At 40.8% G+C, this 23,026-nt stretch overlaps 2 protein-coding genes across 2 annotated transcripts; both read left to right on the top strand.

The window, feature by feature from the left end:
- Positions 1-1,281: 1,281 nt before the first annotated feature.
- On the top strand, positions 1,282-3,209 carry TCEAL4 (transcription elongation factor A like 4). The gene is given in 5 exon segments (XM_081042472.1): positions 1,282-1,347; positions 1,920-1,992; positions 2,357-2,455; positions 2,459-2,932; positions 2,934-3,209. Coding segments are annotated over 3 exon segments (645 nt in total). The 5' UTR covers positions 1,282-1,347; positions 1,920-1,992; positions 2,357-2,383; the 3' UTR covers positions 3,033-3,209.
- Positions 1,287-22,122, top strand: TCEAL3 (transcription elongation factor A like 3). Its single transcript, XM_081042476.1, is given in 5 exon segments — positions 1,287-1,347; positions 1,920-1,992; positions 20,505-20,572; positions 20,917-21,426; positions 21,428-22,122. Coding segments are annotated over 2 exon segments (513 nt in total). The 5' UTR covers positions 1,287-1,347; positions 1,920-1,992; positions 20,505-20,572; positions 20,917-20,943; the 3' UTR covers positions 21,458-22,122.
- Positions 22,123-23,026: the final 904 nt, after the last annotated feature.

The raw sequence follows: 23,026 nt of genomic DNA, 5'->3' as shown, positions 1-23,026 counted from the left end.
TCCAGAATACATAAACTCCTATAAGTCAACAACAAATAACAGATAACCAGTTTTTAAAATTGGCATAGGACCTCATTGTCCATCAATGGATAACTGGATAAAGAAAATGTGGCATACATACACATACACACACACACACACACACACACACAATGGAATATTATTCATCCATAAAAAAAGAATGAAATATTGTCATTTGCAACAACATGGACGGACTTTGAGGGCATTATGCTAAGTAAAATAAGTCAGATGGAGAAAGATAAATACTGTATGATGTCACTTATATGTGGAATCCAAAAGGAAAGAAACAAAAAGTTATAAAAAAAAGAAGAAAAAAAGTTCATAGATACAGAGAACAGATTGGTGGTTACCAGTTGCCAGAGCCAGGGAGGAGCTGGTGGGCCAAATGGGTAAAGAGAGTCAAAGGTACAAGCTTCCAGTGACCAAATAAATCACAGGTATGTAATGTAGAGCATGGCCACTATAGCTAATATTGTATAGCATATTTGAAAGTTCCTGAGCATAGATTTTAAAACTTCTCATCACAAGAAGAAACTTCTGTAACTATGTATGGTGGCAGATGTTAACTAGACTTAACGTAGTGATCATTTTGCAATATATACAGATATCGAATCATTATTCTGTACATGTGAAACTAATATGTTGTATGTCAATTATACTTCAATTTTAGAAGAATAATCTTTCTTTGAGATTATCACAAAGAAAAAAGTTGTATTGTCATATATGGTATGGTCACTGTGATATATTCAGACTCTCAAAAAACAAAATTCATTGTTGTTTTATTCTGCTTCAAATATAATTTCATTTAGATTTAAATATTTAATTCACTAGAAAATTCATGCTTGTGCATGTCAGGAAAAAGCGAAATTTTCATTTCGAGGGGAATAGTTTTCTAATTCTTTTTCTAAATGCAACGTTCTGCTTTGTACAATATTAAAGCTACATTCATACCGTTTCACTGAGTAGGTCTACGGTACGTTTTTTCAATGACATTTAAGAGCAACATTGTCAAAACTCATACCCCGGGCCGCCCAACCCATTGAAGAAAAAAAGTATCCGCGGTTTTTATTAAAATTCTTTCTTTGACCAACTTTTCACGAAGACGTAAAGGACAAACGGACCCCGAGAGATGGAGCAGGATCTGCTGGAGAGGGGATGCGCGCCCCGCAGACGCCAGCTTGCGGGCGGGCGGGGCGGGGCTCGGGTGACGCACGCTCACGTGCATCCGGGGCGCAGATGTGGGCACCAGTCTCCGTGTCCGCCCTCCGCTGCTGTCCGACCCTGAGCCGTCTGCGAGCTCCTAATTGTTGCTCCAGGTTCTTTCAGGTCAGTGCGAGGGTCTTGGTCGCTGCCTGTGGAACTGGAATGGGCGAGGAGGAACGGGCGCGGAAAAGAGAAAGGTTGGGGATGGGGTCGAGGGTCGAGGGAAGCCGGCCTGGGTGTAGATACCGATGGCGGTGGGGAAATGGCTAAGGGGAGCGAGCGGCCGATGGGTGGAGGGTGGGGAAAGCGGACACGTCCAAGTACACTTGCTCCGCATCTCCTTCTCGCTGCCCTCGGTCCACTTTGGAGCCGGAGACGGTGAAGCCGGGGGGCGCCCCAGCTGTGAGACAGTGGAGATAAACCGCCTCTCCCACCCCTTGCTTAGAGAAAAAAGTTGACCTCGAGGGTGGGGAGGCGAGTTGCCTCCGGGGAAGAAGGACGCAGAGATCCAAAATTATTGTAGAAAACATCCTGATCAGGCTCCAGTGGCGTGAAAAGAAATGGCGTCTGGGGTGCGGGGGGCGCAGGAGGTGGGGGAGGGAAACGTTGGGTGAGGAGGGCCAGGATTCAGGAAAGGGACCTGAGTCCCTGTTCATCCATCGAACGCCCAGCTCCTGTCTCCTGTCTATCTGCAGGTCTGCGTGACTGTTGTTCTCAGCCCTCGGCTAGCCTGGAAAAGGAGGAGGAAGCTATCCAGACATCCCGCAGGTCAATGAAGGAGGGGGCACTTGGACAGGAACTCAGAGGGGTGGGGAGTGTGGTGGGTACGGCCCTGGCACAATTTGGGGCCCTACTGCCCACCTCCCAACACATTTACACGCACTCCCACCACGCCAGCAAACGTAGAGAAAATGGCAGGGCCTGCCAGAGACATGGTTGGCTCACGTGTGTGGGAGGAATGGTGGAGGAAAGGGTGGCTGAAGGCACACTTGTAGGACTGAGCCAGGTTAGGGGAACCCTGACGAGGGCAAGAGGGGTAAGATGCTAGTGTCACAGGCTTGCATTCCACCCTCAAGCTTTTAGTCTCCCTTGTCTCCTCTTTGTCTACTCTTCCTCCCCACCCCACCCTCAGGACAGGAAAAGGAGAGGATATCTTAACATGGAAGAACTCTGCAATGAAAATGAAGCAGTGCCTGAGAAGCAAGTAAAGACGGAAAACCAAGAACAGCCATAGGATGTGGGAAAGCCAGCAATAGCTGGTTCTCTGGAAGACAAGAAGTTAGAAAATGAGGAAAAGATAGAAAACAAGGGAAAGACAGAAGATGAGGAAATACTTAAAGATAACGAAGAGCCAGAGGAGGGAAAGCCAAAAGAAGAGGGAAAGCTAGAGAGCGAGGGAAAGCCAGAGAGCCAGGAAAAACCAAAAGAAGGAGGAGAACCAGAGAATGAGGGAAAGCCAAAAGAAGAAGGAAAACCAGCCAGCGAACCAAGGTCTGCAGGAAAGCGCCCAGCTGGGGATGATGTACCCAGGAAAGCCAAAAGAAAAACCAACAAGGGGCTGGCTCAATGCCTCAAGGAGTACAAGGAAGCCATTCATGATATGCATTTGAGCAATGAGGAGATGATAAGAGAATTTGACGAGATGGCTAGGGTAGAGGATGAGGTGAAAAAAACCAGACAGAAATTGGGGGGGTTTATGTGGATGCAAAAAAAGTTTACAGGACCCCTTCCACCCGAGGGGCCCAAGGGAACTCAGAGGTGGCTGCAGGGCCCCACAGAGGGGCTTTGAAGACATACCTTTTGTGTAGTGTTTGGGCAGGCATTTGCCAGGCCCTGGGCTTTAACCTTATGCTAATACTCTGCTTTAGGTGTCACTCTTATTATCCAGCTGCAGCCCTCTATGTTTCAGTAGCAGATTTTCATCCATTGCCTGGAAAAATGTCTATGGTGCATTGTAAAATTAAAAAAAAAAGTTTCCAGAACCATATATATGGCATCAGTCCATTTTTATAAAACTGCAAAAATATTTACCTAGTGATCTATGTACAGAAAAAAACACTGAAAGCTGTGTCTACGAAAAGATTAACTGGTTATCTGTGGGTGTTTTTTCTTTTTTGTTCAGATTACTTTTATCATAAAAATAAGGGAAAAATTGGAAAACAATACCAAGCAATCAGAAGAACAGATCGGTGAGCTTATGACTGCAATGGAGACACAAATTCTGTTATCAGGACGTGAAATGATAAGTGAAACGCATTACTTCGGGGCCTCAAAGTTCTGGAGGAAACAACTTGGCAGTTGTTACACATAGGTTGTTGCAAGTGACAGTCTTGTCCTCTGAATTGGGATAAAACTTGCCTTCCAGGGCTGTGGAGATCAGATGAGATAGTGTGTGAGCTGTGTTGGGCTGCCTCCTACCTCTCCCCTGTACTAGTAGGACCAGGACCCCTAACTTCCCTGTATTTGATAGAGGGCTTGAGAGAGATCCCACTTGTGTCCAGGAAGAAATCCAAACAGCTGAGAGGTGGGTGCCACTCTCCTGGGTAATGCCATGTCTCTTGGACACGGCCTCTTTTCCTGGGTCCTGTACCCTCCTAATGCCTCCATTGCTACTGGTGGGCTGGAGACCCTGATGGACTAAAGCAACAATATCTCAACAGAAGAGTGGAGAATTCTCTACCTACAATAGAGGTACCCTAACTTGGGTGGGTAGTACCCAGTTGTCACTTGGGCCTTGATATTTTACAAAGTTCTTATGAAACACTCCAAGTTGTTTGTTGGTATGTGTGTTTTTGCCATTCCACTAGATTTAGATACTGGATTGGAGATTGAGCCAGGAGAAAAATCTGATGCTATGCTATTCTCACCTGTTAATTTCTTGTCTGCTGACTTTTTTCTTAGGAGGAGTTGTCTCCCAGGAAATTCCTGTTAAGCCCTGCCTTACTCTTTTTTTTTTTAAATATAAAATTATAGTTGGCATTCATTATTGTTCAGCTTCAGGTGTACAGTACATTGATCAAGCATCTACATCTTCCCTGAGGTGGTCTCCCAGATGGGACCTGTGTCCATCAGATACCCTACAAAATCTTTACATTATTGATTACATTCCCCAAATTATTTTTCAAAAACCCTGAGGCCATTTTGTGGTTACCGACTGTTTTCTAATCCCCTCACCTTCCCCCTTATCCCCACCCCTCTGCCCATCTAACAACCCTCAGTTTTTCCTCTTTGTCCCCAAAACTGTTTCTGATTAGTTCATTCACTTATTCTTTTCTTTAGATTCCGCATATAAGTGAGATCATATGGTACTCGTCTTTCTCTTTCTGACTTATTTCGCTTAACATAATGTTCTCTAGATCCATCTTACCATTTGCCCTGCCTTACTCTTGCAACAGATCTGTGATTCCCCCTCCACCCCGCTCTTCATTAGTCTTTTCTTTGCTTGTACTGTTTTTTTTAATTAATTTTAAACAGTTGTAGATTTACAGAATTACTGCATAGATGATAGAGTTTCTGTGTACCCCATACCCAATATCCCCTTGTTATTAGGTTAGTGCAAAAGTAATTGCAGTTTAAAAGGTTAAAAAAGTTGCAAAAACTGCAATTACTTTGTCACCAATCTAGTAACATTTTAGGTTAGTGTAGTACCTTTGTTACAATTCTGAATGAATATCGATACATTGTTATTACCAAAGTACATACTTCATTTAGATTTCTTTAGCTTGTCCCTAATGTTCTTTTTCTGTTACAGGATCCCATCGCTTCCGTTTAGTTGTCATGCCTCCTTACCCTCTTCTTGGCTGTGACAGTTTCTCAGACTTTCCCTGTTTTTGATGTCCTTGACACCCTTGAGAAGTACTGGTCAGGTATTTTGTATAATGTCCCACAATTTTGGTTTGCTTAATTTTTTTTCTTGTGGTTACACAGGCGTTAAGTGCTTTTGGGAAGAGGACCACAGAGGTAAATTGCTATTCTCATCACATCATACAAAGGGTACATACTATCAATATTACTTGGCACTGTTGATCTTAACTTTAGTTACCTGGCTGAGGTAGTGTTTGTCAGGATTCTTCAGGGTTAAGTTACTCTTAGTTCTCCCTTTCCATACTGTTATTTGGAAGAAAGTTACTGTGCACAGTCCACACTTCAGGAGTGGAGTGTTCCACCTCTTTGAGGGTGGAGTACCTACACAATTTATTTGGAATTCTGCACAGGCTATTTGACTTCCCCCCCCTTTATTAATGTATTCAATTTATATCAGCATGTACTCATCAGTATTTATTTTATACTTCAGATTATAATCTAGTACCACTATATGTCTTCATTGTTCAAGTTGTTGCAACTTTGGCCTTTGGGAGGTCTTTCAAGCTTTTGTATCTATTTGACATACCCCTCATCCTGAGTGTGTGTGTGTGTGTGTGTGTGTGTGTGTGTGTGTGTGTATAACACTTTTCTGGCACTACAGGATGCTCTAGTTTTACCTTGCATATTTCCTACCCAAGTTCTAGAATAAGCCATTTTTCCAAGAAGCCCTGATACCTTCAGTTGGAGAATGGTATTAAAAACCAGGATCTGGGTGCTAGGTGTATTTGTTACTATTGGGATATCATTGCTTCTAGGCCCTCTCAATTGACAGAGTAAGGAGATATATTGGCATATAATAACATATATATACATACACACACATACATCTTTATATACATTTATAGAGAAAAATTTGCCTTTAGTCTTACAGACTCCACTCATTTTCAAAGTTACCTCAGCACCTTATTCCCCCATCCCTTTCAGTGAAGTTATTTCATATTTGTAATACACTTATATTCTTCTGTCACACTCTGCATTTGGGAGAGCTGTTATAAATGGTATTTTTAAATTACAAATTCCAATTGTTCATTGCTGGTATGCAGGAAAGCAGTTGACTTTTGTATATTAACCTTACATACTGTGACCCAGTGGCCAGGAGTTTGTCAGGCCTCTGGCATTTTCTACAGATAATCATGTCATCTGCAAATAGATACAGTTTTATTGCCTCCATTCTGATCTGTGTATGTTTTATTTCCTTTTTGGTCTTAATGAACTAGCTAGGACTTCCAGTAAGATGTTTAATAGCAACAGTGAGAAAGGACATCTTGATTTGTTCTTGCTCTTACGGTGAAGTGTCCTCTTTCTCACCATTAAGTATGATACTAATTGTAGGCTTCTTGTAGATTATGTATATATATTTTATCAAGTTGAGGAAGTTGCCCTCTAATTCTCTAATTCTAGTTTGACAGCTTTTATCATGAATGGGTGTTATATTCTGTCAAATGCTTTTTATACATCAAATGATAAGATCATCTGATTTTTCTTTAGTCTGTTAAAGTGGTAGATTATATTGTTAATTTTGAAATGTTGAATCAGGCCTGCAAACCTAGAATAAGTTCCACTGTTGAGTGTACAATTTTTAATATATTGTTTGATTCTATTTGCTAATATTTTGTTGAGGATTTTGTATCTATTCATGAGAGATTGGTCTATAGTTTTACTTTCTTGTGATGTCTTTTATTTGGTTTTGGAATTAGGGTAATATTGGCCTCACAGAATCTATTTAGAGATTGTGGAGATTTGGTATTGCTTCCTTAAATAGTTGGGAGAATTCACTGGTGATTTCTAAATGTTCACTAGTGATAAATAAATGTTTGGTACAATTTGGTCCTGGTGATATTTATCTTTGGAAGGTTTTTAATTATTGATTCAATTTCTTTAATAGATCCAGATATACTCAAGTTATCTTTTTCTCTTTGTGTGACTTTTAGTACTTTGTATCTTTCAGAGAATTGGTCCATTTCATGTAGTTATCAAATATGTAGGCATAGAGTGGTTCATAGCATTCCTTCATTATCTTCTATTTTTTAAAATTAAAGTTTATTGGGGTGACAATTGTTGGTAAAGTTACATAGATTTCAGGTGTACAATTCTGTATTACATCATCTATAAATCCCATTGTGTGTTCACCACCCAGAGTCAGTTCTCCTTCCATCACCATGTATTTGATCCCCCTTACCCTCATCTCCCTCCCCCCACCCCCTTACCCTCTGGTAACCACTAAATTATTGTCTGTGTCTATGAGTTTTTGTTACTCATCTGTTTGTCTTGTTCTTTTGTTGTTTTTGGTTTATATACCACATATAAATGAAATCATATGGTTCTCTGCTTTTTCTGTCTGACTTATTTCGCTTAGCATTATACTCTCAAGATCCAACCAGGTTGTCACAAATGTTCCTATATCATCTTTTCTTACTGCCAAATAGTATTCCACTGTGTATATATACCACAACTTCTTTATCCATTCATCTATCAAAGGACGTTTTGGTTGTTTCCATGTCTTGGCCACCATAAACAAAGCTGCAATGAACATTGGAGCACACGTGTCTTTATGTATAAATGTTTTCAGATTTTTTGGGTAGATACCCAGGAGAGGGAGTGCTGGGTCATATGGTAATTCTATTCGTAATTTTTTGAGGAGCCTCCACACTGCCTTCCATAACAGCTGCACCAGTCTGCATTCCCACCAACAGTGTATGAGGGTTACTTTTTCTCCACAGCCTCTCCAACACCTGTTACTCTTTGTCTTGATGATGATAGCCATTCTGACTAGGGAGAGGTGATATCTCATTGTGGTTTTTATTTGCATTTCTCTGATGATTAGTGATGTTGAGCAGTTTTTCATATGTCTATTTGCCATTTGTATGTCCTCTTTGGAGAAATGTCTCTTCAGGTCCTCTACCCATTTTTCAATTGGGTTGTTTGTATTTTGCTGTTGAGTTTCATGAGTCCTTGTATATTTTGGAGATTAGCCCCTTATCGGAGGTACTGTTTACAAAAATCTTCTCCCATTCTGTTGATTGCCTCTTTGTCGATGGTTTCTTTTGCTGTGCAGAAGCTTTTAAGTTTCACATACTCCCATTCGTTTATTTTAGCTTTTACTTCCCTTGCCTTTGGAGTCAAATTCATAAAATGCTCTTTGAATCCAAGGTGCATAAGTTTAGTACCGATGTTTTCTTCTATGCAGTTTATTGTGTCAGGTCTTATGCTTAAGTATTTGATCCATTTTAAATTAATTTTGGTACATGGTGAGAGATAGCAGTCCAGTTTCATTCCTTTCCACGTGGCTATCCAATTCTCCCAGCACCATTTATTGAAGAGGCTGTCTTTTCTCAATTGCATGTTTTTGCTTCTTTGTCAAAAATTACCTCTCTATATTTATGTGGTTTTATTTCTGGGTTCTCGGTTCTATTCCATTGGTCTATGCGTCTGTTTTTCTGCCAATACCGTGCTTCTTTGATTATTGTAGCCCTATAGTACAAGCTAAAGTCAGGGAGTGTGATACCTCCAGTATTGTTCTTTTTTCTTAAGATTGCTTTGGCTATTTGGGGTCTTTTGCGGTTCCAAACAAATGTGATGATTTTTCATTCTATTTCTTTAAAAAATGCCATTGGGATTTTGATGGGGATTGCATTAAATCTGTTTATTGCTTTGGGTAATATGGCCATTTTAACTATGTTGATTCTTCCAGTCCATGAGCACGGAATGTCTTTCCATTTCTTTGTGTCTTCCTCAATTTCTTTTAAAAATGTCTTATAGTTTTCAGCATATGCGTCTTTCACATCCTTGGTTAAGTCTATTCCTAGGTATTTTATTCTTTTTGTTGGAATGGCAAAAATAATTGTTTTTTGTATTTCTTTTTCTGAGATTTCATTGTTAATATATAGGAATGCAATGGACTTTTGTACGTTGATTTTGTAGCCTGCATCTTTACTGTATTCATTGATTGTTTCTAATACCTTTTTGGTGCAGTCTTTAGGGTTTTCTATATATAGCATCATGTCATCTGCAAAGAGTGACTATTTAACTTCTTCTTTCCCAATTTGGCTGCCTTTTATTTCTTTCTCTTGCCTGATTGCTTTGGCAAGGCCTTCCAATACTATGTTGAAAAGCAGAAGTGATAGGGGACAGCCCTGTCGTGTTCCTAAACGTAGAGCCAAAGAGCTTCAGTTTTTCACCATTAATTATGAGATTAGCTGAGGGTTTTTCACATATGGCCTTTATTATGTTAAGGTATTTTCCCTCTATACCTATTTTATTAAGTGTTTTAATCATAAATGGATGTTGTATCTTGTCCAATGCTTTTTCTCCATCAATTGATATAATCATATGATTTTTGTCCTTTGTTTTGTTTATGTAGTGTATCATATTTATGGATTTGCAGATGTTGGACCATCCTTGTGCCCCGGGGATGAACCCCACTTGGTCGTGATGAATAATCTTTTTAATGCATTGTTGTATTCGATTTGCTAGAATTTTGTTTAGGATTTTTGCTTCTGTATTCACCAGAGATACTGATCTGTAGTTTTCTTTTTTGTGTTGTCCTTACCAAGTTTTGGTATGAGGGTAATGTTGGCCTCATAAAATGACTCAGGGAGTACTGTCTCTTCTTCAATTTTTTGGAAGAGTTTGAGCAGGATTGGTATTAGATCCTGTTTGAAGGTTTGGTAGAATTCACTGGAGAAGCCATCTGGTCCAGGACTTTTGCTTTTGGGAAGGTTTGGGATGACAGATTCAATTTTATTACTGGTGATCGGTATATTAGATTTTCCAGTTCTTCATGCTTCAGCCTAGGAAGGCTATGTGTTTCTAAGAACTTGTCCATTTCTTCTAGGTTATTGAATTTGGTGGCATATAGTCTTTCATAATATTCTTGTATGATCCTTTGTATTTCTCTGGTGTCTGATAACTTCCCCGTTTTTATTTCTGATTTTGTTAATTAGTGTCCTCTGTCTTTTTATCTTAGTGAGTCTCATCAAGGGTTTGTCGATTTTGTTAATCTTTTCAAAGAACCAGCTCTTTGTCACATTAATTTTTTCTATTGTCCTTTTGTTCTCTATTTCATTTAGTTCTGCTCTGATTTTTGTTATTTCCTTTCTTCTGCTGACCTTGGGTTTCACTTGTTCTTTTTCTAGTTCTTTAAGGTGTCACATGAGGTTATTTATTTGGCATTTTTCTTGTTTCTTGAGATAGGCCTGTAATGATATAAATTTCCCTGTTAAAACTGCTTTCGCGGCATTCCAAAAATTTTGGTAGGATGTATTTTCATTGTCATTTGTTTCTATATATCTTTTGATCTCTCCTCTAATTTCTTCTTTGACCCAGTTGTTCTTTAAAAGTATGTTGTTTAGTCTCCATGTGTTTGTGTTTTTTCCTGCTTTCTTTTTGCAGTTGGTATCCAATTTCGAACCCTTGTGATCAGAGAATATGCTTGGTATGATTTCAATCTTCTTAAATTTGCTGAGGCTGGTTTTATGTCCCAATATATGGTCTATCCTTGAGAATGTTCCATGTACACTCGAAAAGAATGTATAGTCTGATGTTTTAGGATGAAGTACTCTATATATGTCAATGATGTCCATTTCATCTAATGTGTCATTTAAGACTGCTATTTCGTTGTTTATTTTCTGTTTGGATGATCTATCCATAGCTGTCAACGATGTATTTAATGATGTTTCGGTCAATTTCTCCCTTTAGTTTTGTTAGTAGTTGCTTGGTATATTTCGGTGCTCCCCAACTGTGGCCATAAATGGGGTTTCGTTTGTAGGTTACCATCTTCTTTTCCCTGGCTGCCTTGAGGATTCTTTCTTTGTTGTTGTTTTTAGACAGCTTCAATACAATATGCCTTGGAGAAGGCCTGTTGGCATTGAGGTAATGAGGTGTTCTATTTGCTTCTAGGATTCGTGGATCTAGTTCTTTCCACAAGTTTGGGATTTCTCATCGACGATTTGTTTGAAAATATTCTCTGTTCCCTTCTCTCTTTCTTCTCCTTCTGGTATGCTCATTATTCTTATATTGCTCCTTCTGATGCAGTCAGAAAGTTCTTGTAGAGTTCTTTCATTTCTTTTAAGTCTCAAGTCTCTTTCTTCTTCCATCTGTTTCATTTCCAGGTTTCTATCTTCGATATCACTGATACTTTCCTCCATCTGTCAACTCTACTACCTAAGCTGGCTATTTCATTCTTAATTTCTTCTATTGAGTTCTTAATCTCCAGAAATTCTATTTCGTTCTTTTTTAAAATTTCAATCTCTTTCGTAAAATGTTCGTGTTGTTCTTTGTGTTTCTGAGTTCATTTATTAAACTGCCTTTCTGCGTTTTCTTGCATCTCGTCGAGTTTTTTCAGAACTGCAATCTTGTATTCTCTGTCATTTAAGTCACATATTTCCATATCTTTAAGTTCCTTTTCTAGAGACTTTTCACTTTCTTTCTGAGCTGTCTGTTGCCTTGGTTATTCATGGCAATTAATGATTTATTATTTCTCTTCCTAGATATCTACAGGAGTGGCTTCTGCAACAGGATGATAGGAAGAGGTGTTTCTTTTGTTTTCCAGTACTTATTGGTAGTATGTTTTATTTTGTCTCCTACTGCACTCGTTTTTTTTCTCTCTCACACTGTAGTGCAGTGTTTGCTCTGCACTATTCCAGTTTCTCACATGATGGGGTGATTGCCTGGGAGATGGGCTTCTCCTCTGTTAACAGTTCGCCTTGGTCACAGGGCGCAGTGTCCATGTGGGTATGTGGAGAACTTTTGAAGTTCCAAAGCTCTTCCTGCACCCGATTCAGAGCCTGTGTGTTTCAGCAGGGATCTGTTTACTTCTGCAGGGATCCGCCCAGATAGGTGGGGCCAGGGCCGGTGTGAGTTGTGAGAGGTGGCCCAGAGCAATGGCGGCGCCCAACACCACAGCCTGTCCTGCTTCCACAGCTCCCTCCCCTTTGCCAGAAACAGTAGGGCTGCGAATCTGTGTCTGAGGACCACAGTTCTCCGAACAGCAAATATTCTGTTCTTTTGATCTGACACTGCTACTGTTCCATTTCTAGCACTGGGCAGGTGGGGGTGGGGCGAGCTCTGGGAGGGTAGGGAGGGTGCGGCTAGTCTCAGTGCCTAAGGCTTCCATTCTCTGCTGGGCAGTGAGGGCTTAAACTACTGTTTTCAGCCTTCTTCCCTCAGTCTTTTCTCTGAGGTCTCTGCCGTGAGCGTTGGTTTCAGCCGTGTTATATGCTGCCCCCTCAGCCCTGTGGGCCATCAACGGAGCCCTAGCAGTCCGAGTTCTTCCCTCTCCCGCAGCTGCAGTAGTTCTGGGATGCAGTGAGCTCCGAGCACTGAGCTAGGTCTGCGTCCTCCGTCTCCGCACTTCTCCCTTCCCTCCTCTCCCGCTCGCGTGATTCGCCCACCTTAAGGTGAATTCAGTAGTGGGTGTCTTCATCTTGCCTGTCTGCTGTGCAAGGAGTCCTTTGTGGTGTTATAGTTGTTAGATTTGTTGTAAATTCCAGGGGGGATTTACAGAGGCTTACCTCACACCGCCATTTTGATGACGTCTCTACATTATCTTCTTAATGTCCATGGGATCAGGAGTGATAACCTTACTTTCATTTCTGATATTTTTTTGAAAAATAACCAATTTGTTTCAGAGAATGTACTGATAATACTAGAATGTGAACATTTTTAACAAAGGATGTTACAGTTTTTTAATTACCCCTTCCAAAGACAATCGCATGACTACCTAAATTACATACCTCCTTCAGTAAAATGGAAAAAAAGGAGAAACTGGTAGCATTACTTGATGAAATCATGAAATATGAGCTCATCTCTGCTAATATGTACCAGTATAGATATCCTGGTTGAAAGAAAATTGAAATGATTAAGTACAGGTTATTAGATAACCATTTCTGATATTGTTAATTAGGGTCTTCTTTCTTTTTTTTGGTTACTTGTGCAAGAGATTTATCAATTTTATTTCTTTTCAAATGACCGGTTTTTGGTTCTGTTGGTTTTCTCAGTTTTCACTTTCATTGGTTTCTCCTCTATTTCTTTTCTTCTGCTTGCTCTAGGTTAAAATTATTCTTCTTTTAGTTTCCTAAGGGGAAAACTTAGGTTATTGATGTTAGATCTTTCTTTTCTCATATATGCATTTAAGCTAGAAATTTCCCTTTATGCACTACTTTTGGTACATCCCTAAAATTTTGATATGTTGTGTTTTCATTTAGTTATAAGTATTTTTACATTTACACACATAAGTGTGTTAGTTTTCAAATATTTGGGTTTTCCATCTGTTTTATTGATTTCTAGTTTAATTCCGTTGAGAGCATACTTTTTAATGATTTCTATTCTTTTAAATTTGTTAAGGTGCATTTTATGGCCCAGAATATGCACTCTTGGTGAATATTCTGTTTGAGCTGAAAAAAAAAAGTGTTCTAATGTTCAGTGGAATGTTCTATACATTTCAATAAGACAAGTTGATTGATGGTGCTATTCAGATTTATTATATCCTTGTTTATACTCTTGCCTTAGCTACCTATTACTGGGTGGTGTTGAAGTTGGCAACTCTAATAATGGATTTGTCTGTTTCTCCTTTCAGTTCTGTCATTTTTTGCTTCATGTGTCATGATTAGGATTATTATGTATGTTTTTCAAAATTGATCCTTTTATCACTATATAGTGCATCTTTATCTCTGATAATTTTTTTTTTGTTCTGATCTGCTTTGCCTGAAATGTATCTACCTCATCTTTCTTTTTTTGTCCAGCTTTCTTTTGATTAGTGTAATATGGTATATCTTTTCTCCATTGCTTTACTTCTAACTTCTCAGAGTCTTTAAAGTGGGCTCCTTGTACACAATTAGTTATTTTTTAAATCCACTGACAATTTTTTAAATTAATTTTTATTAAATTTATTGGGGTGACATTGTTACTAAAATTATATAGGTTTCAAGTGTACATTTCTGTAATATATCATCTATGTATTGCATTGTGTGCTCTCCACCCAGAGTCAATTCTCTTTCCATCACCATATATTTGACCCTCTTTACTCTCTTCTACCACAGCCCCCCTTTACCCTCTGGTAACCACTAAACTGTTGTCTGTGCCTAGGAGTTCTTGTTTCTTTATTTGTCTTGTTCATTTATTGCTTTAAGTTTTATGTCCCACATAGAGTGAAGTTCTCAACTTTTTCTGTCTGAACGTATTTCGCTTAGCACAATAATCTCAGGATCCATCCATGTTGTCACAAATGGCAGTATTTCATCATATGGCTGAGTAATATTCTGACAATTTTTGTCTTTAATTGGGGTGTTGAGACCATTCACATTTAAAATGATTCTTGATATATTTGGATTAAATTTCTTTTTAAACTTTTTTTAGCGATTTCCCTCAAGTTTACAATATACAGTTTTAACTAAGCTTACTTTCAAGTAACACTCTCCTGTTTCACTTATTTATAGTACCTTATTTCAGAATATTTATAAGTGCCTTATTTCAGAGTATTTGTCATTTATTTCACTTTATGTTGCAATCACGCAACACAGTGTTACTATAATTACATTAGACAGTTACCTTTTACATCAATTAAGAGTAAGAAAAAGAAAATACTTTATTTTACATTAATTTATTCCATTCCAGTGCTCTTCCTTTATACAGATCTGAGTTGCTTACCTATACCATTTTTCTTCTGCCTAGAGAAAATCTTTTAATATTTCTTGAAGGGAAGGTTTGCTGATGCTGAATTCCACAGTTTTTGTCTGTCTGAAAAGGCCTTTATGTTATTTCTCTTTCACTTTTGAAGGATATAGAATTGGAAGGATTTTTTTTTCCCCCAGCACTTTAAATATTTTCACAGTTACAGAGGTAGGAGTGTTAACACTGAAATGGAGGATTTTATTTCTCCTTGTAGTTCTGTCACATTTTGTTTTATTTATTTTGAGGTCAAGTTAATAAGTGCATACAAATTTTAAAATATAATAAAATGATACTCCTTATGTCTTATAATGCATTCTGCTTTAAAGTCTACTTTGTTATTAATTTAACTATAATGGCTTTCTTTTGTTAGTGGTTTCATATTATAATTTTTTCTAAACTTTTATGTTTAGTCTTTATATACCTTTATATTTCAGACATGTCTCTTGTGAACAGTATGTAGTTGGGTTTTTTTCCAGTCTGAAAATATTTGTCTTTTAATTGCTTCATGTAAACCATTTACATGTAATGTACTTACTGATATAAGTATGTATAAATTAATCATTGTACCAAGTTCCTTTCTATATACTATCTGAGCTGTTAGTTTTCTCTTCTTTAGGATTTATTATTTTCTTATTTTTACCCCTTTATTAGTTTAGACGTTTTATGCTCTTTCATTCTTCTTTAATAGTTATCTGGCAATTATAGCATATAGTCTTGACTTATCAAAGGCTAATATTAAGTTATAATTCTATACACTCCCCAGATAATGCCCGAACTTTAAATACTTTTACTCCAGCCCTCTTGACTCATGTTATTTTTCAACATGAATTAACAAGATAATATAATTGTTTTATATAGTATTGGTGTAAATTTACATATTTATCCTTTTAATTGCTGTTTATTCCTTCATTGCCAGTCTTCTACCTGGATCATTTTCTTGTTATCTGGAAAATGCCCTGTAGCATTTAGTATTTATTTCCTTTGGTTCATGCCTGCTGCTGGCAAACTCTGTTTTTGTTTATTTGTAAAGGTCTTTATTTCAACTTCATTTTTGAAGTTTTTTTTAAAATAATGAATAATTATAAATCTATATATCACATTGTGTGTTCACTACGCAAAGTCAGTTCTCCTTCCATCACCTATATTTGACCCCGTTTACCCTCTGCTACCACCCCCCTAACCAGTATTTTTTCTGGTTATCAATTTCTTGGTTGGCATTTATTTTCTTCAAAGACACTAAAGACATTATTTTACCATCTTCATGTTTCCATTGTTGCTGTTGAGAAGCCAGCAATCAGCCTAACTTTTGTTCCTTTCAAGGCATACTCTATTCTTTCTGGCTACTTTTATGATTTTCTCTGTCTTTGATTCTCTGCAAGTTTACTGTTACACATCTGTGTGTGAGTTTCTTTTTATTTATCCTGTTTGGGATATGTTGGACGTCTTGGACCTATGGATCAATGTTTTTCATCAGTTCTGAAAAAATTATCTGCCATTACATCTTCAAATATTGCCTCTGAACAATTCTATTTCTCGTTTCCTTTCAGAACTTCAATTAAACATGTTAGACCTTATTATACCCTCCCATCTGTAATTTCTTTTTTTTTTTTTAATTTATTGGGGTGACAATTGTTAGTGAAATTACATAGATTGCAGGTGTACAATTCTGTATTACATCATCTATAAATCCCATTGTGTGTTCACCACCCAGAGTCAGTTCTCCTTCAAACATCTGTATTTTCTGTCTTTTTAAAAAATTATTTTTAATTATTTCCATCTTTTAATTTTAGTTATTTTCAGGTGTACAAAGCAATGTAACAGTTAGATATTTACACCCCTCACAAAGAAATAGTCTCCCCCAAGCTACTACCCCTCTGACATCGTATATAGCTGTTACAATACCATTGACTATATTCCTTATGCTAAACTCCACATCCTGTGACTACAGACACATACATATATACATAATACACACACACACACACACACACCCTGGGGGTGCCAAAGAATGTATACAAGTGGACATTTTGGTCAATGTTGCTCAAGCAGTAGTTCACCATAATCAGAAGTTTCTGAACGCTGATGGTAACCATTTTGAGCACCTCTTGTAATTGCAGAAGTCATACATGACTTGTATTCATCTTTTGTTACCGGTATATATTGAGTATTACAATTTTAATAGTTTTCCTTTCTTAAAATGTGTGTACAGTTTTTTGGCACCCTCTATTTATAGTTGACATACAATATTATTCTACTTCAGCTTCACATGTATAGCGCAGTGGTCAGACATCTACACAGTCTATGAAGTGATCCCCCCATAAATCTAGTGCCCATCTGGTACCTTTCATAAACTTTACAACATTGTTGATTGTATTCCCCATATTGTATTTCATATCCCCATGACTACATTGTGGCTACTAATCCCTTCAGCTTCTCACCCATCCCCTCCCCCATCTAGCAACCAACAGTTTCTTTCTCTGTATCTCTTGAGTCTATTTCTGTTTTGTTTGCTCATTTATTCTGTTCTTTAGATTCCACATATAAGTGAGATGAAGTGGTATTTGTCTTTCTCAGTCTGACTTATTTCACTTAGCATAATATTCTCAACATCCATCCGTGTTGTTGCAAATGGTAAGATTTCATTCTTTTTTATGGCCAAGTAATACTCCATTGTATAAATGTACCATAGTTTCTTTATTCAGTCGTCTATTGGTGGGCATTTCGGTTGTTTCTATATCTAGGCTATTGTGAATAGCGCTGCAATAAACATAGGAGTGCATATATTTTTTCAAATTAGTGTTTTGGATTTCTTTGGATAGATACCCAGAAGTGGAATTGCTGGGTTATAATGTATTTTCCATCTTTTTGACTACCTGTGGAGCCTATGGATAGTTCCTTCAGAACATAATTTCTAGTTCTTTAATTCTCTCGAGTTGTTTCTAATCTGCTGTTAAAGTTATCCATTGAGTTTCTGATTTCAGCTAAGTTATTTTTTAGTTTTAGGATTTCCTTTTTTTACCCCCACTTTTTCTGGTTTCTAGTTCCCTACTGAAATTTTCAAGATTGGGTTTTATTTATCTGAATACACTAAGCATTGTGGTTTTAATAGTCTATCTGATAATTCAAGGCTAATGGATTTGTTTGTGTTGTCTGTTGTGTCTACTGCTTCTTACTTAATGATGCCTTTTTGTGTGTGTTTCGAGTTATCTTTGTGTGTCGGCATTGTACTTGAACAATTGTTTATTGAAATAATTTGAGGACTAGGATGAGGGAATCTTACTCCAGAGATTTTGTTTGCATTGGTCGGCCCATAATGGTACTTCCTGTCTAGAACCACCATGATCTATGTTCAAAGCTTAAAGTTGACTAGTCCACCTAGATGTTGCAAAGCCAAGCAAAAAGACTTCGTGAGGGCTAGCTTATTTCCAGTTTACAATTATCCGTAAAGTGAAACATTTCAGGTTCCCCTCATCGTAAGGGTGATGGTTTGTTAGGAAACCTTCCCCGTTAATGAGCCTTGAGTGTTGATTTTTGTTACTCCAGTGCATTGAGTCTGCTCTAGGTTCAACTCAGTTTGGCACCGGTTTGTTCCTTAAGCACAGAATACAGTTAACTATGTGAGTACTGAAAGAAAACAGGTAAATTCCTCTTTGACCTCATGCAGCAAAAGAGCTCTTAACTATGAATCAAAATCTAGATGATGTAAAAGAAAAGTATGATAAATTTGACTACTTTTTTAAATGTCTGGCAGAAATACACCAAAGTCAAAAAGCAACTAACTGGAAGTAAATATTTGCAACGTAATTTGCAACGTATACAACAGATGAAGGCCTAATATAGTTAATGTAGAAAGAATACTTGAAAAACGAGGGGAGAAGGACCAACAACCCAACAGAAGAATGTGGAAAGGACATGAACAATTTATGATACTAAAATTATTATTAAGTAGAAATGGGAGGGCCAGCCTGGGGGCTCCAGCGCTGTGCTCCTAGAGCTGAGGTCGCCGGTTCAATTCTCACATGGGCCAGTGAGCTGCGTACTCTACAGCTAAGATTGTGAACAACAGCTCTCCCTGGAGCTGGGCTGCCATGAGCAGCCAGAGGTTGGCACACGCTGTCGTGGGGGAGCTGTGTGCTGCTGTGGGCTACCGTGTGCTGCCATGAGTGGCCGGAGGCCAACGTGAGCCGCCGATAGCTGCGAGATCTGCCAGGAGCTGTTGTGAGCGGCCTGCCTACGACTGACCTGACTGCCTCCGCCTGGGGACGTACAAGGCTCCTAATAATATCAGCGTGGGCCAGGGAGCTGTGCCCTACACAACTAGACTGAAACAACAGCTTGAACCGGAGTGGGGGGGGAGAGGCATAAGAAAGGGGGAAGAAAAAGAAATGCAAAATAAAAGTGACATACTACTTCTCACCTATCATATTAGTGAAAATTAAAAAGTATGTCACATGTTGGGAAGGGTGTAGGGACACGTACTCTATCATACTGCTGGTGGGAAAGCAAAAACAGGTCTGAGGCTCAGGGGAGGGAATAGCCTGGAGATACAGATTTGGGAATCATCTGTCTTAGAGGGAAACGAACAGAGCTCACCCAGGGAGGGAGAACATGTGGACTGAGAAGAGGGGAGGCCCAGGAATACTGCTACTCAAGGTGGCCGCGCAGCTTCCTGGCGGGCACCACCGCCAGGGCTCGGGTCAGGCAGAGCCGGTGTTGGAAGCCGGCTGTGGGGCTCCGTGGCTGAGCGCTCTTGGCGAAGTCGGGTACCCTCCTTGTGATCAGCAGCCACACCTGGCGAGAATGGGCATCTCACAGGAATGCTGGGCGAGGACTTGAGATGTGCCAGGTAAACACAGCACCTGCGGTCAGGAAGCCTCCCCTCCTGCTCTCTCGGTGACTCCTCCATTGCCACCACACCCGCACCCGGGTCGCCCCTGCTGGGTCCTCGGGGATGGGGGTAAGGGGGAGCGGGTCCGGGGCTGAGCTCGGGTGACGCGGCGCTCACGTGACTGGCTGGGCGCCCTTGTGGGCTGCAGACCTGGCGCCCGCCCTGCGGTGCCGTCCTGGCGCCTACTGCTCCCGTCGCCCGTGTGGACCCAGCTCCCTGAGCTGCCCAGGCGGCCGGCGAGCGGGGAGCGGGCTTCCGCGAGCACGAGGACGCGCGGGCCTCCTCCGGCCCACAGGTCAGTGTGCAGTTGGGCGCTGTCGGCGCCCGGGCAGGGGAGGGGGTGGATGCGAGCAGGATCCGCGAGCAGCAGGGCGGGGATCGGAGGGGGGGAGAACGAGGGGTCCGGAGGTTAGGGACAAGGGGGTCAAGGCGCAAGCATGGGCAGGTGGGGAGGGAGCACCCCGCTAGAGACCCTGCCGCCTCCTCGGCTCCCCAACCGTGTGCCCTCTATCCATTCTCGAGCCTAAAATGGGGTGGCGCCCCCTAAAGTGCGACAGTGAAACGTAGGCATGTTCTGGGAATAACCCCTCTCTCACACACTGCGCCTATGAGGAAATATTGCCCTTCGCGAAAAGGGGGTGGGGGTGGGGCAGGTTGCCTGCAGGGGAGGGGGACACAGGAGCCCAATAGTTTGGAAAGTATCCTGGTGTCCTCGGCTGGTGTCCGAGCCCTGAAAACAGATATGATGACTGGCGTGTGGGATGAAGGGGGGGGGATGTTTAATATGGAAGGTGCGAGTTCAGGAAAGGGCTCTCAGTCCACTGAGCACGCAGCCCCTGCCTCTGTCTCCTATCTGCAGGTCTGCCTGTGTGTCACCAGCACTTGCAAGGCTAGAAAAGAAGGAGGAACCTGTCAGAATTCCTGCAGGTCAGTGAAAGCGGGGGAGGCACTGGACACAGACTGAGGGGGAGTGTGGAGGGCACAGCTTGGGCAGAATTTGAGGGCCCCTGCCCATCCCACCTCCACATACAACATACACACACCCCACCACCCCGAAGGACAGTACAGAAGGTGGTAGGGCCTGCTAGGGAAACGGTTGGCTCACGTGTGTGGAAGGAATGGTGATGGAAAGGGTGGCAGAAGGCCAGGTGAGGGGAACCCTGACAAGGGGCGAGATGCCAGTACTATCTGGCACCTGTACATTTCACATCCCAGCCTTCAGTCTTCCTTGTCTCCTCTTTGTCTCCTTTTACCCCCACCCCACCCCCCAGGACAGGAAAAGGAGGGGACATCTCAACATGGAAAGACTCTACAATGAAAACGAAGGAAAGCCAGAAGATGAAGAAAATACAGAAGATGAAGGAAAGTCAGATGAGGAAGAAAAGCCTGAAGTGGAGGGGAAGCCAGAACATGAGGGACAGCTCCAGGACCAGGGACAGCCAGATGATGCGGGGAAGCAAGAAAAGCAGGGCAAGTCTGAAGATGAGGGAAAAGCACGTGGTGAGGGCAAGTCAGAACCCCAGGCAAAGCCAGGGAGTGAGCCGTGGGCTGCCGAGAAGCGCCCGGCTGAAGATTATGTGCCTCGGAAAGCGAAACGAAAAACAGACAGGGGGACAGACGATTCCCCCAAGGACTATCAGGAGGACTTACAGGAAAGGCATGTGGGCAGTGAGGAGATGAGAGAATGTGGCGATGTGTCAAGGGCTCAGGAAGAACTAAGGAAAAAACAAAAAATGGGTGGTTTTCATTGGATGCAAAGAGATGTGCAGGATCCATTCTCCCCAAAGGGCCAACGGGGTGTCAGGGGAGTGAAGGGCGGAGGAAGGGGCCAAAGGGACTTACATGATATCCCATATGTTTAACACCCTCGGCCTTCAATTCAGATTTCTCTGATGAGAATATTGCCGACCCTGCTTTCCCTGGCAGGCATTTGCCAGGCCATGTGCTTTAACCTTAAGCTGATAGTTTGCTTTAGGTGTCACTCTTGTTGCCAGTAGCCTTTTGATCCAACTACAGCACTGTTTCAGTAGGGGATTTCCACCCATGTGCATGGAAGAGATGTTCATGGTACTTTGTAAAATAACAAAGAAAAATGTTTTCAGAACTGCATATACGGTATCAGCCCATTTTTGTAAAAACATTGTTTGCCTAATGCATTTGTGCACAGAGAAAACCCCGAAAGTGTGTACACTGAAAAGAAGAGGCGATTCCTCTATGGTGGCCCAAAATAGGTCTTGCCTGTCCTCAGAATGAGTGCAATCACCTGATGGTTAGGCACCTCCATGCCATTCCTTGGTAGGCGTGCCCATCCCCAGGTTGTCCCCTATTTGGAACCATGTCAATGGGCACTGAGGCCCCTTCTCCTGGGTCCACTACCGTCCCGTGGCTCCACTGATTCTTTTTCTTTGCTTTTGTCGCTCATCACTTTTTCCTAAAGGATATGGATTATGTTTGTTATAATAAAAAAGAAACCTAGAAATCAGTACATGGTAAACAATTGAAATGTTCAGTGAGCTGATGAGGTAATAAAGACACTTGAAATTCTTGTCAGAATGTAAAATGGTAAGTATTAATAAAACACATTACCTCTAGGGATCATAGCTTAGAGGAATCAACCTGGTGGTTATAACAGGTCCAAGTCTGTGAGGGTCAGCCTTGTCATCTGAAATGAGGTTAAAACTTGCCTCACAGACTGCTGAGTGGATCAGTGGAGGTACTGAGTACATGAGCTGTGCTGGGCTGGCTCCTTTGAAGTAGTAGGACTGGACCCTGTCAGACACTTTTAGGAGGGCTGAAGGTAGGGCTCACCTGTGCCCGGGACAAGTCCAAGCAGCTGAGAAAAGTATGCCAGCCTTCTCTGGATACTATATCTGCTGGGCACTCCTGTTCTGCTGTGCCCTGTACTCTGCTGACAGCTATAGATACAATGGAGTCCTCATGGTGACAAAGCCCCTCTGATTCGCTATTGCCCCCAAACGGCCAAAGCCCCTATTGGAGTCCTATAGGAGTGTGGATAAAACCCATCTCCCAACTTCAAAGTTGTACCTACCCATCTGGTAATGCGCTAGGGCTGCTTGGGCCCCACTGTATTACATAGTACTTAACAAAGTTGTCATTCACATTTTCAGTTCATTTTAAATCTGTTTATACTTTCTTTCCTCTTCATAAGACTCAGATATTTTGGGTCCACTGGGGGCTGTGTTCTGAGACTAACCTGTGGACCAAGCAATGGATGGTGATTTGAACTGAACAAACATCACAGTACCCCAGGGAAACCTAAATTTACCTTTCTTAGTGTGAGTTTACTCTCTAAAAAGTCTCCTGGCTGGCTCGCTATACAAAATCAAGGGACTTGTCTACACATAATCACAGAGGGTTACA

This window comes from Rhinolophus hipposideros (assembly GCF_964194185.1).
Source record: "Rhinolophus hipposideros genome assembly, chromosome: X".
NCBI lineage: Eukaryota > Metazoa > Chordata > Mammalia > Chiroptera > Rhinolophidae > Rhinolophus > Rhinolophus hipposideros.
Note: the sequence above shows the minus strand (reverse complement) of the source record. Positions and strands in the feature narration are given on the sequence as shown.